The sequence below is a fragment of the Gekko japonicus genome, unplaced genomic scaffold, assembly GCF_001447785.1.
Source record: "Gekko japonicus isolate JY-2015 unplaced genomic scaffold, Gekko_japonicus_V1.1 scaffold3456, whole genome shotgun sequence".
In the NCBI taxonomy this organism is placed as follows: domain Eukaryota; kingdom Metazoa; phylum Chordata; class Lepidosauria; order Squamata; family Gekkonidae; genus Gekko; species Gekko japonicus.
The window spans coordinates 106,577-123,004 of NW_015164300.1; the positions used below are offsets into that span (position 1 = coordinate 106,577).

The following is a 16,428-nucleotide window of genomic DNA, read 5'->3' on the forward strand; positions in this document are numbered from 1 at the left end:
CCCTCTAGGACACATAAGGAAGAGGTATGCTCGGGAGGCGAGCCCAGCCTGTCTCCGCGCTCGCTGGCTTCCTTCCTCTCGCAACCTCTCGCAACCGTGCATGGCGCGGGAGGGGGGAGACGAATCATAAGGATCCCCCGCCATGCTTCCGGAAGAAGGCCAGGGCGATGCGGCGCTGACAGGGTTAACCCTGCAAGCCGCAGCTGCAGAAGACCCCGGGAAGGCGCCGCAGCCCCTCCAGGTAGGGGGGAAGGGGGAGGCGTGCGTGCAATGCAGTGCAATGCAATGCAATGCCTGCGTCTGTCGCTTTGCAGCCCGCGGGGAGGGTGGGAGGCGGCTTCCCAGAGCCGGCGTGCGCGCTCACGCTGTCCCCAAGCAGGGTTGCCTGTCGCGTTGCGAGGCAGGCGGCGTTCCCTTGGGTGCCTCGCTTTCCCCAGGCTCGGCTAGGCTGGCCGGCCGAGGTAGCAGCCCTGGCTTCTTGTGGGGCTTTTGCATTTCCGTTACCTTCTTCTTGTGCCTGGCCTGCAAAATTCATTTGGGGGTTTTCCTGTTGTGTCTTCAGAGTCATAAGAAGAGCCCTGCTGGGTCACACCGGGGCCAACCAGTTCTTCGGGAGGGCCAACAACAGGGCAGGGAGGCCAGGCCTTCATAGGAACATCAGAAGGGCCCTGCTGGGTCAGACCAGTGGTCTGTCTAGTCCAGCCTCCTGTCTCACGCGGGCCAAACAGTTCCTCTGGAGGTCCAACAACAGGGCAGAGAGGCCGAGGCCTTCATAAGAACATCAGAAGAGCCCTGCTGGGTCAGACCAGTGGTCTATCCGGTCCAGCACCCTTTCTCACACAGTGGCCACTCAGTTCTTCTGGTGGTCCAACAACAGGTCAGATAGGCCTTCATAAGAACCTCAGAAGGGCCCTGCTGGATCAGACCAGTGAGAGTCCATCTTGTCCAGCATCCCGTCTCACACTGTGGCCAACCAGTTCCTCTGGAGGTCCAACAACAGGGCATAGAGGGCGAGGTTTTCATAAGAACATCAGAAGAGCCCTGCTGGATCGGACTACTGAGGGTCCATCTAGTCCAGCATCCTGTCTCACGCAGGGGTCAACCAGTTCTTCTGGTGGGCCAACAACAGGGCAGAGAGGCCGAGGCCTTCATAAGAACATCAGAAGAGCCCTGCTGGGTCAGACCAGTGGCCCATCTGGTCCAGCATCCTGTCTCACACAGTGGCCAACCAGTTCCTCTGGAGGGCCAACCACAGGGCATAGAGGCTGAGGCCTTCCCCAGATGTTGCCTCCTAGTTCTTGGATTCTGAGGATTTGTGCCTCTGAATATTCAGGTTCCCCTCAGCCACCTGGAGGAAATGGCTGCATTGGAGGATGGACTCTGTAGCATTATACCCCACTGCTGTCCCTCCTGTCTCCAAACCCCGCCCTCCCCAGGCTCCACCCCCAAAATCTCCAGGAATTTCCCTATTCAGTGTTGGCAACCCTGCTTTGAAGTAGCCTGGTTAGGCTGAGTGTGTGACTGCCCCGAGGTCTCCCAGCAAGCTTCCAAGGCAGAGTGGGGATTCGAACTCGGGTCCTCCAGCTCCTGATCTCACATTCTAACCACTGCCCCGCCCTGGCTCTTAGTATCCTGTTATGTTGCTATTATGGAGCAGTTTCTTATTTATCTAGGACTGTCAGTGTACCCCACCCGATACAGAGTCACATAGGGAGGCCTCTGCCCCCAAAGAAGAAGAATAGAGATTGGATTTACACCCCGCCCTTCACTCAGAGCGGCTGACAAACTCCTTTCCTTTCCCCTCACCACCACAGTCAGTGGGTCTGGGAGAGCTCTTTCCAGGGCTGCTCTTGAGAGAACAGCTCTGAAAGAACTTATGACTGACCCAAGGTCACCCAGCCAGGTGCAAGTGGAGGAGTGGGGAATCAAACCCGGTTCTCCCAGATTAGAGTCCGTGCACTTAACCACGACACCAAACTGGCTTTATAAAGTCAGATCATACTTGGAAGCTCAAGGATTATCTGTGATGCATTCAGCCTCTGCAAGAAGAAGAAGAAGAGATTGGATTTATACCCCGTCCTTCACTACCCAAAGGTGTCTCAGAGCGGCTTACAAACTCCTTTCCCTTCCCCTCCCCACCACAGACCCCCTGTGAGGCAGGCGGGGCTGAGAGAGCTCTTTCCAGAACTGTCCTTGAGAGAACAGCTCTGAAAGAACTTATGACTGACCCAAGGTCACACCAGCAGGTAAAAGTGGAAGAGTGGGGACTCAAACCTGATTCTCCCATATAAGAGTCCACGCTCTCCTAACCACTATTATTTATTTATTTATGTTATTATATTATATTTCTATCCCGCCCTCCCCGTGAACGGGCTCAGGGCGGCTCACAGTTTAGGACAACGTGTGCCAGATATATAAAACATATGCAAACATATAAAACAAGATAAAAACAACCATAGAATACAATTAAAGTGCTCGGTGATGTTAGTCCTTCAATCGAATTTAGATGGCGTACTGTAGATGTAACACAAAGTCCCGATTCAGCGGTGATCGATCTATCACGAGTCTGTGGCTCGATCTCCATATAGGGCCAACCCACTACCCCGTTGTTACTAGCGATAACAGTTGGTGGTAGTGGCAGCTCCTAATTAAAAGCGTGGCGGAAGAGCTCCGTCTTGCTGGCCCTGCGGAACTGTGAGAAGTCCTGCAGGGCCCTGATCTCCTCTGGGAGCTTGTTCCACCAGGTAGGAGCCGCCACTGAAAGGGCCCCAGCCCTGGTTGTGGCGAGCCTGGCCTCCCTGGGGCCTGGAATCACTAGCCGATTTGCGACCCCAACTGTAGTGCTCTCTGGGGTATGTGTGGGGAAAGGCGGTCCCTCACGTATGCTGGGCCCTCAGGGCCGGCCCCAGCTTATTTTGCACCTAGGCAAGGATCCCTTCTGGCGCCCCCCCCCCCGGCCCTGGCGCGACCAATAAATGCATTTTAGGAAGAATGAAAAACACAAATAATCAAGAAACTCCCAGAGTACGGGGCCGGGTGCAGTTTGGCGCCCCCAAGGGCCAGCCCGCTCTATTGCGATCACCTAGTGAGTGAGCCGGCCCTGTGGACCCTGGCCACATAGGGCTTTAAAGGTAAGTACCAGCACCTTGAAGCGGATTTGGTATGCTATTGGCAGCCAGTGCAGTGCCTTCGGCGCCGGCCAGATGTGCTCCCATCTCGGGAGACCCAGCAAAAGCCTGGCCGCGGCATTCTGCACGAGCTGCAGTTTCTGGATTTGCGTCAAGGGCAGCCCCAAACTGGCTCTTGAAGTGGTGCTTCCAAGCTGTATTTGTTTGTTTATTTATTTATCTGCTTTATTAATACCCCACCTTTCTCCACAATGGGGGCCCAAGGTGGCCTACATAATGTACCTCTTCTCCATTTTATCTTCACAACAGCCCTGTGGGGTAGGCTAGGCTGAGATTGCATGAGCGGCCCAAGGTCGCCTTCCGAGCAAGTTTGGTGTTGTGCAGGGGGTGGCCCAGCTGCAGCTCAGGAGCCACACGTGGCGCTTTCACACAGTCTGATTTAATGTTCATAACAAGCAAATTTGCATCTCTTCCAATAAAAACACGTGTGTCGTATTAGTTCATGTCTTGCGGCTCTCAGACAGCTGACATTTATTCTGTGTGGCTGTTACGTTAAGCAAGTTTGGCCACCCCTGGTGTAGTGGTTGGGAGCGTGGACTCTAATCTGGGAGAACCGGGTTTGATTCCCCACTCTGCCACATGCAGCTGCTGGTGTGACCTTGGGTCAGTCACAAGTTCTCTCAGAGCTGTTCTCTCAAGGGCAGTCCTCAAAAGAGCTCCCTCAGCCCCACCTACCTCACAGGGTGTCTGTTGCGGGGAGGGGAAGGGAAAGGAGGTTGTAAGGCGCTCTGAGACTCCTTTGGGTAGTGAAGGGCGGGGTATAAATCCAATCTCCTCCTCCTCTTTTTGTAGGGTGGGGATTCGAACCCGGGCCTCCTGGATCCTAGTCCAACAGTCTAGCCACTGCACGTCCCTGGGCCTCAGCATGCTCTTACGTTGCTACGATAATCAGTTCTTCCCTTGCTGAGGACACTCAATCGGCCCTGTCCTGTACAGAGCAACATAAGCAGGTCTCTGCCCCAGGGTGCTTCCAAGCTCAATCTGACTCTGGAAGAGGGAGACGATTCAATTCAAGAGAGGTGCTGCAGAAGTTGCTCTGGCTTTGCAAACAGCCGCGGGGCGGGGCTGGCAGAGATCCGCTAGCCCCTTCCTTGCTCGGGGTGGTTTTGTACCGGGCTGTATCCTGCAGCGCCTGCCAAAGCCTTTCCCCCGTGCCATGGCCTTTGCCCTCCTTGGACAAGAGCCCCGGCGAAGCGCAGGTGGGAAGACGGGGGCTGTGGGTGTGTTGATTCAAGCTGTACCAAAGTTCACCCACTTGGCAAGCTCTGCTCTCCCCAGGGGAAGGCATGATTGAGGTTTCTTCAATTATGCATGAAGTGGAGAGAGCTGACAAAGCAGTGATTTTCTCCCTCTCCCCAAAGACTAGAACTTAATCCAAATGAAGCTGATGGGCAGTTGGCCTATGGGCACCACGTTGGGGAACCGTGCTCTAGAGGAAGGCTTGAAACCTGCCAGGGCGGAGTACTGGAGCAGCTCAGGCTCTTTTGAATGAATGCACGGAATCCAGCAAGGTTCTCGCTGAGCCAGTTTGGTGTGGTAGTTGGGAGCGCGGACTCTGATCTGGGAGAGCCGGGTTTGATTCCCCACTCCTCTACTTGCAGCTGTTGGGGTGACTTTGGGTCAGTCACAAGTTCTTTCGGAGCTGTTCTCTTCAGAGCAGTCCTCGAGAGAGCGCTGTCAGCCCCACCTACCTCACAGGCAACGCTCCCTCTAAACTGTGGAGTCTTGTGAGCAAAAATTCTGCTTTCTAAGCTACTGGCATTAAAGTTGTGAGCAGGCAATTCGACTACTGCATACATCAGTTTGCTCTGGAGCCATCCTTCCTGAGTTAAGACAAAAATGTGTGAGCCGGGGGCTAAAAAACTGTGAGGTAGCTCACACTAACTCAGCTAAGAGGGAACACTGCTCACAGGGTGTCTGTTGTGGGGGGAGGGAAAGGAGATTGTAAGCCACTCAGACTCCTTTGGGTAGTGAACGGCGGGGTATAAATCTCTAATCTGGGAGAACTGGGTTTGATTCCCCACTCCTCCACTTACACCTGGCTGGATGACCTTGGGCAAGTCATAACTCTGGCACAGCTGTTCTTGAAAAAGAGCAGTTTCTGTCAAGAGTTCTCTCACCTACCTCCCAGGGTGTCTGTTGTGGGGAGGGGAAGGGAAAGGAGTTTGTCAGCCGCTCTGAGACACCTTTGGGTAGTGAAGGGCAGGGTATAAATCCAATCTCTCCTCTCTCTCTCTCCTCTTCCTCTCCTTCTCCTTCATCTCCCAAAGGAATCTCAGAGCGGTTTACAATCTCCTTCCTCTCCCCACAACAGACACCCTGTGAGCAGTGCTCCCTCTAATCTGTGGAGTCTTGTGACCAAAAATTCTAATTTGTGAGCTACTGGCATTAAGGTTGTGAGTGAGTGAATTGGCTACTGCATAAGTTCCTTTGCTCTGGAGCCATCCTTCCTGAGCTAAGAAAAAAACCTGTGAGCCTGAGGCTAAGGAAATGGCAACCCACTCCAGTATTTTTGCCAAGAAAACCCCATGGATGAGATGGTTAGACAGTGTCATAGATGCAACGAACATGAAGTTGAGCAAACTTCAGAGGACGGCGGAAGACCAGAAGGCCTGGCGTGATCTGGTCCACGGGGTCGCGAAGAGTTGGACTCGACTGTGCGACTGAACAACAAAAAAGCTCACACTAACTCAGCTTAGAAAGAACACTGCCTGTGAGTTAGCTGGGGCTGAGAGAACTGGTCCTGAGAGAACAGCTCTGAGAGAACTTGTGACTGACCCAAGGTCACACCAGCAGCTGCATGTAGAGGAATGGGGGAATCAAACCCGGTTCTCCCAGATTAGAGCTTGCGCTCCTAACCACTACACCAAACTGGGTCTCTATTAGAGACTGCTTCTTGGGGCGGGGAGGTTCAGAGCTCTCCTCGATCTCTCCTTTCCAGGGAAGGTCTCCTTTGCCGCTGCACCGGAAGGTCTGCTATGCCATCGGGGGTGCCCCGTACCAGCTCACGGGCAACGCGCTTGGGTTTTTCCTCCAGATCTTCCTGCTTGACGTCGTGCAGGTGAGCCGATATCGAGGAAGGGCACAGACTGCCAGCTGACCTCTTTGTGCATGTTCTGAATGGGTGGAGTGTCCCAGCCATCGGCCTCTTTCCAAAAAAATCCCCTGCTCTGAGCCAGGCATTTGTCTCAATGCAGCTGGAACCTTTCCACGCATCTCTGATCCTCTTCCTGGGGCGAGCCTGGGATGCAGTGACGGACCCGGCTGTGGGATTCCTGGTCAGCAGAAGCCCTCGCAGGAGATGCGGCAAACTGATCCCCTGGTGAGTCAGGAAGCAAGAGGCTCTGCGATTGGAATCCGGAGGTCTGTGAGTGGCAATCTGGTAGGCAGCTGAGCCATTTTTCCTGAGCTGAGACAAAAAGGTGTGAGCCGGAGGCTAAGGAACCTGTGAGCTAGCTCTCACTGACTCAGCTTAGAGGGAACACTGGCAGGAAGTCTTGGCGGCTACAAGCATAGACAGCTTCAAGAGGGAATCGGATGAACATCTGGAGCAGAGGTCCGTCAGTGGCTCTAAGCCACAAGGTATGGATGGAACGCTCTGTCTGGGGCAAGGGATGCTCTGTCTTCTTGGGTGCTTTATATGAGGCAATGATGCTCTGTATTCTTGGTGCCTGGGGAGGGGCAACAGTGGGAGGGCTTCTGGAAGTTCTGGCCCCACTTGTGGACCTCCTGATGACACCTGGGTTTTGGCCCCTGTGTGACACAGAGTGTTGGACTTGGTGGGCCATTGGCCTGATCCAACATGGCTTCTCTTATGTTCTTATGTCTGGAGCAAGTGATGCTCTGTATTCTTGGTGCTTGGGGGGGGGACAGTGGAAGGGCTTCTGGTGTCCTGGCCCCACTGCTGGACCTCCTGATGGCACCTGGTATTTTTGGCCACTGTGTGACAGAGTGTTGGACTGGGTGGGCCACTGGCCTGACCCAACATTGGCTCCTCTTCTGTTCTTCTGTTCTAAGCTGGCTCTGCCAGGCTCCACCCTCAAATCTCCAGGTATTTCTGAACTTGGAGCAGGCAAAACGACTGGTAGCTTCAAGAGGGGGAGGGGGAAGAGCTGGCTACAACCTAGGCTTGCCAACTCTGGCTTGGGAAATTCCTGGAGATTTGGGGTAGGGCCTGGGGAGGACGGAATTTGTGGGGAGGGGATGGACAATCAGTGGGGTCTAATGCCCTAGAGCGCCCCCTTCCCCAGCAGCCATTTCCTCCAAGAGAACTGGTCTCCGATTCCTCCGATTCCTGGAGATGGCTTGTAATTCTGGGAGATCTCCACCTGGAAGTTCGTAACCAACGCCCCCTCTAAGCTGTGGAGCCTTGTGAGCAAAAATTCTACTTTGTGAGCTGCTGGCATCATGGCTTTTTATGGCTTATGGGACTTCTGAAACGTCCACTCCATGATGAATTGCATGTCAAATTGGACTTTGATATTGCAACCCTGTTACGGAGCTGCGGTGGCTCAAGTGGTTAAGACGCTGAACTGCAGGCTGGGGAAGGTCGGTCGTTCAGCAGTTCGAGACCCGGGTGCTGCATGACGGAGTGAGCTCCCGTCTCCAGTTCCAGCTCCTGCCAACCTAGCAGTTCGAAAGCAAGAAATTGCAAGTAGATAAAAAGGTACCACTTCGGTGGGAAGGTAACAGCGTCCCGTGTGCCTTGGTGTTTAGTCATGCCGGCCACGTGACCACGGGAAACGTCTTCGGACAGCGCTGGCTCTTCAGCTTTGAAACGGAGATGAGCACCGCAACCCTAGAGTCGGACTCGAACTGGCTTTCGAGCAAGGGAACCTTTACCTTTACCTATTCCAACCCTACTGGAGTGAGACACAGTAAAATAATTGGGACTTTATTGTTCTTTCCATTTATTCTTCTTTCTGTATCTTGGTTACACCTTGGCCGATATTGTTATATAATTATATTTTTGCATTATTGAATTATTATTACACATTTCATATATTGGTTATCTCTGTTCAGTGGGTTTTGTGCTTTGTTCCTATCCTTGTACACTGGCTCCCCGTCTTTTTTGGTTCCTCTCAGTTCACTCTATGGCATTATTTCTCTGCTGAGATCCCCCAAAACCCCGCCCTCCCCAGACTCCACCCCTAAAATCTCCAGTTATTTCCCAACTCAGAGTTGGCAGCCCCGTTTCCCTTATCTCTGCAACACACACACAACGGTCAAGACTATTTTTAAAATGGGGGTGTCAAACATGCGGCCCGGGGGCCAAATCGGGCCCCTCCTCTGGAGGGCTCCTTTCAGCCCACAGCGGAACTGGCTGCCTTCTGCTGCTTCTTCCAGTTGTGCGGCTGCTGCATCATCGTAGGTTTGCAGCTTACAGATACACACCTGAACAGCACACTCAAGATTGCAACAGCACAGACATTTCGATGCAATAAATTCAGAGCAAGAGGTGTCAGTGATCACTGTTAAATAAACAAAATAGTGCAATATTGCTAATGTTTTAAGCATGGTTTTAGTTTAAGTTTTAAAAAACCGCTTTGGGTTTGTGTCCTTTATAAAGTTTATATCTCCTCTACCTGGCATTACATGTTATGACCAGTGTTCCCTCTAAGCTGAGTTAGTGTGAGCTAGCTCACAATTTTTTAGCCTCTGGCTCACACATTTTTGTCTTCGCTCAGGAAGGATGGCTTCAGAGCAAACTAATTTATGCAGCAGCCAAACCTCCTGCTCACAACATTAATGCCAGTAGCTCACAAAGTAGAATTTTTGCTCACAGGGCTCCATAGCTTAGAGGGAACATGGGTTATGACACACATGGCCTGGCCCAACAAGGTCTCATTTATGTCAGATCTGGTCGTCATAACAAGTGAGTTCGACACCCCTAGTTTAGAAGCTTCTGAAGACTTGACTCTTGCAGCCACCTTCCCTGTAGCTTAAGATCCTGAATCCGGATCTGTCACCAGCGGTCAGACCTGCGGTTCTGTTTATTCTTGTTCTCCCTGCCAGGGGAAGTTTCACCGGTTGGACTTCTGCCTTCCACACAACTGTTAAAGGCCCAAGAGCACATCCGGAAAACAGAGCTGGCGATCTTGAGCATTGGTCCTGGTCTCAGTTGCAATGAGTTCCTTGTTGCAATTGAACCTCCACGTTCAGAAACAGCGTACCTCTGAATACTACAGGCTGTAGATAAGCGATAGGGGAACAGGCTCGATGCCCTTGCTGTGACTGCCCGTATGCCTCTGGCTGTTTTGTGTCAGAAACAGGCTGCCGGTTTGGATGGGCCCTGTCAGAACCCTGGCAAAATCAATTCCCAATAACAGTCATTCAGAAGAATATAAAGTTTATTGAGACATTGATAGGATCCAGGCTCTAAACGTTTCTGTGTTAGAACTGGGGGAAAGCGCACAAAGCCAGCAATTATACCTAAGTCAAGCAGGACTCTAATAGCCCAGGGCCAATCAAACCTAAGCTAGAGGCCCACTGAAACTAACAGCCCATAGTTCCCAGGGAAAGATTATTCCAATGCTGACTGGGGCTCAAGGTTATTTGTCTGGGCCTCATGAGATAACTAGAAGCAACAGCTAGGTGCCCAAAAGTGAAAGCAGACATTCTTCACACTCAGGGCTTTTTTGTAGAGAAAGCCCAGAAGGAACTCATTAGCTTAATAGGCTACACCCAACCACAGAAACTCATTAGCCTATTAGGCCACACCCCTGACAGCACAGTTCATTAACATATTAGGCCACACCCCATGTTACCAGAAGTGTGGTCATCCAGCCACACCCACCTTTTGCTTCTTATTCTGTTTACTTTGTTCTCAAAACCCTGGGCTTTTTTTTGTAGCAGGAACTTCTTTGCATGTTAGGCCACACACCCCTAATGTAGCCAATCCTAATGAGTTTGTGCTGTTGGGTGTGGCCTATTATGCTAATGAGTTCCTGCTGGGTGTGGCCAACTCAGGAGCCAGCCGGAACTCCGTTCCTGTGCGTCCTGCCCAAAAGTAGCCCTGTCTCACGCTCCCCAACATTCCCATGGCAACCAAGTACCGAGAAGGCAGGTGAGGTTGACTGGCCCTTTGGTCTGATCCAGCAGGGCACTTCTCACGTTCTGATCTTCTCCTTGCAGGATCGTCGCTTCCACACCTTTTGGTGTCTTCTTCTACTTCTTGCTATGGTTTGTCCCTTCCGATTCCTTCTCTGTGTCCCTGAGGTTCCTTTGGTACTTGGTGACGTACTGTTTCTTCCAGACCTGCATGAGCGTAAGGATTTGTCGAGGGGGCCATTCCATTCATGGCTTCTGATTTTGGGCTGTGTTGGGTGGCGGTCACCCGGACGAGGGGTGCCAGCTCTGGGTTGGGAAATACCTGGAGATTTGGGGGGTGGAGCCGGGGGAGGGCGGGGTTTGGGGAGGGGAGGGGCCTCAGCGTGCTCATCTCTGTTTCAAAGCCGAAGAGCCAGCGCTGTCCGAAGACGTTTCCGTGGTCACGTGGCTGGCGTGACTAGATGCCGCGGCGCACGGAACGCTGTTACCTTCTCACCGAAGTGGTACCTATTTATCTACTTGCAATTTCTTGCTTTCGAACTGCTAGGTTGGTAGGAGCTGGAACTAGAGACGGGAGCTCACTCCGTCTCAAACTGCCGAACTACTGACTTTCCACAGCCTGCAGTTCAGCGTCTTAACCACTTGAGCCACCGCAGCCCCTAGGAGCACCTTAAAGACTAACAAAATTTGCGGCAGGGCATGAGCTTCCGTGAGCCACTGGCTCATGTCTTCAGATATCTGAAGAAGACAGATCAAGATGTAGATAGATCAAGATGCAGATATATAGATCAAGTGTAGATTAAGATAGGGAGTTGTGTTAGTGAGAGCCAGTTTGGTGTAGTGGCTAAGTGCGCGGACTCTAATCTGGAAGAACGAGATTTGATTCCCCACTCCTCCACTCGCAGCTGCTGGATGACCTTGGGCAAGCCATAGTTCTGTCAGAGCTGTTCTTGAAAAAGAGCCGTTTCTGTCAGAGCTCTCTCAGCCCCGCCGACCTTACAGGGTGTCTGTTGTGGGGAGGGGAAGAGAAAGGAGTTTGTGAGCCGCTCTGAGACTCCTCTGGGTCGTGAAGGGTGGGGTATAAATCCAATCTCTTCTCTTCTACTGCTTCTTAGCCTGTAGCCGTATAAAGGCAGCAGTAGAAAAAAGCAAGAATCCAGGAGCACCTTAGGTAAAGGTAAAGGGTCTCTTGCTCGAAAGCCAGTTGAATCCGACTCTAGGGTTGCGGTGCTCATCTCTGTTTCAAAGCCGAAGAGCCAGCGCTGTCCGAAGACGTTTCCGTGGTCATGTGGCCAGCATGACTAAACACCAAGGCGCACGGAACGCTGTTCCCTTCCCACTGAAGTGGTACCTATTTGTCTACTTGCAATTTCTTGCTTTTGAACTGCTAGGTTGGCAGGAGCTGGAACTAGAGATGGGAGCTCACTCCGTCATGCGGCACCCGGGTCTCGAACTGCTGAACGACCGACCTTCCACAGCCTGCAGTTCAGCGTCTTAACCACTTGAGCCACCGCAGCTCCTCAGGAGCACCTTAAAGACTAACAAAATTTGCGGCACGGCCTGAGCTTCTGCGAGTCCCTTCTCACTTCTTCATATATCCGAAGACAGATAGATCAAGATGTAGCTATATAGATCAAGTGTGGATCGAGATAGGTAGCCGTGTTAGTCTGTAGCCGTATAGAGGCAGCAGTAGAAAAGAGCAAGAGCCCCGGAGCACCTTAAAGACTAACCCAATTTGTGGCAGGGGAGGAACTTTTGTGCATCACTGCTCACTTCTTCAGATAACTCACCAGGGGAAGAGTTATAATGCCAGGAGATCTCCCGGCCCCACCTGGAGGTTGGCAACCCTACTCCAGATAAGGACTTTGCACTCTCGGAAGTGCTACTGACATGCTGAGTGTTGCTCTACGGAAACAACTTTGGGGAGGGGGTTGCAAAGAAATGGATGGGGAACCTTGCACGGATCTACCCTCTTGAAGACTGAAGAGGCATTTTCGGGCAATGCTAGTCTGACAGGGCCTTCTTCTCCCTCGCCCCTTTTCCTAGTGCTACCACGTGCCGTATTCCTCGCTGACTATGTTCCTGGGAGGGAACCAGAGAGAACGGGACTCCGCCACTGCCTACAGTAAGTCTCTTTGCACGCCGTTTCCTTTGTCCCCTGCCCAGACAAGTCTTAAGACGCAGCTTTTGCGTGCAAATATGCACATCAGCCCGATTATCCTCACAATACTGTCTTGCACCAGCACAGTGTGATGTAGTTGTCGGAGCAATGGAGTAAAGGTAAAGGTTCCCTCGCTCGAAAGCCAGTCGAGTCCGACTCTAGGGTTGTGGTGCCCATCTCCGTTTCCAAGCCGAAGAGCCAGCGCTGTCTGAAGACATTTCCGTGGCCGGCATGACTAAATGCCAAGGCGCACGGAACGCTGTTACCTTCCCACCGAAGTGGTACCTATTTATCTACTTGCAATTTCTTGCTTTAGGGCCATGAAAATTCAGATCCCTGGAAGTCTGCTGGGTGACTTTCTTTCAGCCTGGCCTGCCTCACAGGGTTGTTGTGAGGATGGACTCAAGCAGAGAGAACAATGCCTACCAATTAAATCTGGGAGGAGCCGTGGTTCAGTGGCAGAGCCTATGCTTTGCATGCAGGAGGTTTCAGGCTCAATTCCCAACATCTATTTATTTATTTATTTAACTTTTTACCCACCCACCCCGCCAAGGCGGGCTCAGGGCAGCTTACATAAAACCAATAAAACAATATACATCTCAGTGTAAAAATCCATAATAAACAATTTAAAACAGTTGATATACCGATGGCAGTGCGATATAATAAAGTGCATTTAAGAACACATTCAGCGGTGCTACCACTCTAGGTAACTTCTAGCTCTAGGTCGACACAGGGCATGGCGGATAAGGTGCAGCTTCTATTGGAATGCCTGCTGGAAAAGCTCCGTTTTCACGGCCCTGCGGAACTGCAGTTAAAAATACCAGGCACCTGGTGATGTGAAACATCTCTGTTTGAGACCCAGAAGAAGAAGAAGAAGAGGAGGAGGAGGAGGAGGAGATTGAATTTATGCCCCACCCTTCACTACCCAAAGGTGTCTCAGAGCGGCTGACAAACTCCTTTCCCTTCCCCTCCCCACAACAGACACCCTGTGAGGCAGGCGGGGCTGAGAGAGCTCTGACAGAAACTGCTCTTTTTTCAAGAACAGCTCTGACAGAACTATGGCTTGCCCAAGGTCATCCAGCCAGGTGCAAGTGGAGGAGGAGTGGGGAATCAAACCGGGTTCTCCCAGGTTAGACTCCGCGCACTCAACCACCACACCAAACTGGCTCTCACACCAAACCGGCTCTCACACCAAACTAGGAGAGTCCCTGCCCGTCTGAGTGGAGAATACTGATGTTGATGGACCAGGGGCCTGATTCAGTTTAAGGCAACTTAGTGTGTTCAATATCTGCCTCTCAAGTTCTGCTTGCTGTGCCTTCAGAGGCAAACTGGGTGGCGTTACAGTGTTCCCTCTAAGCTGAGTCAGTGTGAGCTAGCTCACAATTTTTTAGCCTCCAGCTCACACATTTCTGCCTTAGCTCAGGAAGGATGGCTCCAGCGCGAACTAATTTATGCGGTAGCCAAATGACTCACTCATTACTTTCATGCCAGTCGCTCACAAAGCAGAAGTTTTGCTCACAAGAGTCCACAGCTTAGAGGGAACATTAGTGGTAACTAGAGACAGGGCACTCTCTGTGGTGGCACAACGCCTTTGGAATGTCCTCCCCCTTGAGGCTTGCCCAGCACCTACATTACTTTCTTTTAAGCACCAGGCTACGACGTGTCTTTTTTACCCAGACTTTTAATTGGTGATGCTGTCTTATCAGCTTTTGAATGCTCTTCTGTTTTGGGGATCATTTTTAGGATGCTTGTGTCCAATAGCTTCTGTTTTAATACTGTAGCTGTTCACTGTAAACTGCCATGAACGGTGCTCCCTCGAAGCTGTGGAGTCTTGTGAGCAAATATCCTACTTTGTGAGCTCCTGGCATTAAAGTCGTGAGCGAGCCATTTGGCCGCTGCATCAATCAGTCTGCTCCGGAGCCCTCCTTCCTGAGCTAAGGGAAAAATGTGTGAGCTGGGGGCTAAAAAACCTGTGAGTTAGCTCACACTAACTCAGCTTAGAGGGAACACTGGCCATGACCAGGACTCATTTTTTAAAAATAATTTTAATAACCTTATTATAAAACAAATCATTACAGAAGATGACCAGGACTAAAGGGGGACATAATATAGAGGTTTATAAAAGTATGCAAGGAGTGGACGAAGTTGACAAAGAGAACTTTTTCTCCCTCTCCCCAAACATTAGGACTCGAGGGCGTCCAGTGAAGCTGATGGGCAGTAGGTTCAGGATGGACAAAAGGAAATACTTCTTGACACAGTAGAAAAGAGCAAGAGTCCAGTAGCACCTTAAAGACTAAGAAAATATGTGGCACGGGAGGAGCGATTAAAATGTGGAATTTGCTCCCAGAGGATGTAGTGATGGCCACAGGAATGAACAGCTTTAAAGGGAAATTAGAGGAGAGGTCTCTCAATGGCTACTAGCCCTGGTGACTGAGGGGAAACTCCACATTCAGAGGCGCTAATCCTCTGAATCCCAGAGCCAGGAGGCAACATCAGGGGAAGGCCTCGGCCTCTATGCCCTGTTATTGTCCCTCTGCAGTAACTGATGGGCCGCCGTGTGAGACAGGATGCTGGACTAGATGGACCACTGGTCTGACCCAGCAGGGCTCTTCTGATGTTCTTAAGAAGGCCTCGGCCTCTCTGCCCTGTTGTTGGCCCTGCAGAGGAAATGGTTGGCCACCGTGTGAGACAGGATGCTGGACTAGATGGACCACTGGTCTGACCCAGCAGGGCTCTTCTGATGTTCTTAAGAAGGCCTCGGCCTCTCTGCCCTGTTGTTGGCCCTGCAGAGGAAATGGTTGGCCACCGTGTGAGACAGGATGCTGGACTAGATGGACCACTGGTCTGACCCAGCAGGGCTCTTCTGATGTTCTTAAGAAGGCCTCGGCCTCTCTGCCCTGTTGTTGGCCCTGCAGAGGAAATGGTTGGCCACCGTGTGAGACAGGATGCTGGACTAGATGGACCACTGGTCTGACCCAGCAGGGCTCTTCTGATGTTCTTAAGAAGGCCTCGGCCTCTCTGCCCTGTTGTTGGCCCTGCAGAGGAAATGGTTGGCCACCGTGTGAGACAGGATGCTGGACTAGATGGACCACTGGTCTGACCCAGCAGGGCTCTTCTGATGTTCTTAAGAAGGCCTCGGCCTCTCTGCCCTGTTGTTGGCCCTGCAGAGGAAATGGTTGGCCACCGTGTGAGACAGGATGCTGGACTAGATGGACCACTGGTCTGACCCAGCAGGGCTCTTCTGATGTTCTTAAGAAGGCCTCGGCCTCTCTGCCCTGTTGTTGTCCCTGCAGAGGAAATGGTTGGCCACCGTGTGAGACAGGATGCTGGACTAGATGGACCACCGGTCTGATCCAGCAGGGCTCTTCTGATGTTCTTATGAAGGCCTCGGCCTCTCTGCCCTGTTGTTGGCCCTGCAGAGGAACTGGTTGGCCCCTGTGTGAGGCAGGATACTGGACTAGATGGACCCTCACTGGTCTGACCCAGCAGGGCTCTTCTGATGTTCTTATGAAGACCTCAGTCTCTATGCCCTGTTGTTGGCCCTCAAGAGGAACTGCTTGACTCTTGTGTGAGGCAGGATGCCGGACTAGATGGACCACCGGTCTGATCCAGCAGGGCTCTTGTGATGTTCTATAATAAATAAATATTATGACTCTGAAGAGGCAGGACAGAAATGTTGTAAATACATAAAGAAAGAAATGTATGCTACTTCGAAGCTTCTTGGAGGAAGTGTGGGGTATGAATTAAATCACTTTGCAGCCAGCATAACTCCCCCCACCCCCCCGTCTTGTCATAATAGCACAGTTACAGAATAACAATCACTATAAACAGCTTTGCCTTGGGCAGGCTGCAGAGTGCAAACCAAAGTTGTATTAGCAGGGGTCATTTCGTAGAAAAAGAGGTGCAGGAGCTCATTAGCATAACTTATTTGCATATGCCATACCCCCTGACATCACCAGAAGTGTGTCAGAAGGCAACACCCACCGCTCAGGCTCCACTGGACTGTTTTGGATTGCTAGCTATTGGGGG

The 16,428-nt window shown here is 51.7% G+C and overlaps 1 protein-coding gene across 1 annotated transcript in view; it reads left to right on the forward strand.

Annotated features, from left to right (window-relative positions):
- Nucleotides 1-37: 37 nt before the first annotated feature.
- Nucleotides 38-16,428, forward strand: part of LOC107108375 (sodium-dependent lysophosphatidylcholine symporter 1-B-like) — a 38,263-nt gene continuing 21,872 nt past the window's right edge. Inside the window, exons 1-5 of the mRNA XM_015408800.1 lie at nucleotides 38-241; nucleotides 6,130-6,249; nucleotides 6,386-6,510; nucleotides 10,323-10,455; nucleotides 12,285-12,363. Coding sequence (XP_015264286.1) covers nucleotides 143-241; nucleotides 6,130-6,249; nucleotides 6,386-6,510; nucleotides 10,323-10,455; nucleotides 12,285-12,363 — 556 coding nt within the window. The 5' untranslated portion in view covers nucleotides 38-142. The remainder of the gene's footprint in view (nucleotides 242-6,129; nucleotides 6,250-6,385; nucleotides 6,511-10,322; nucleotides 10,456-12,284; nucleotides 12,364-16,428) is intronic.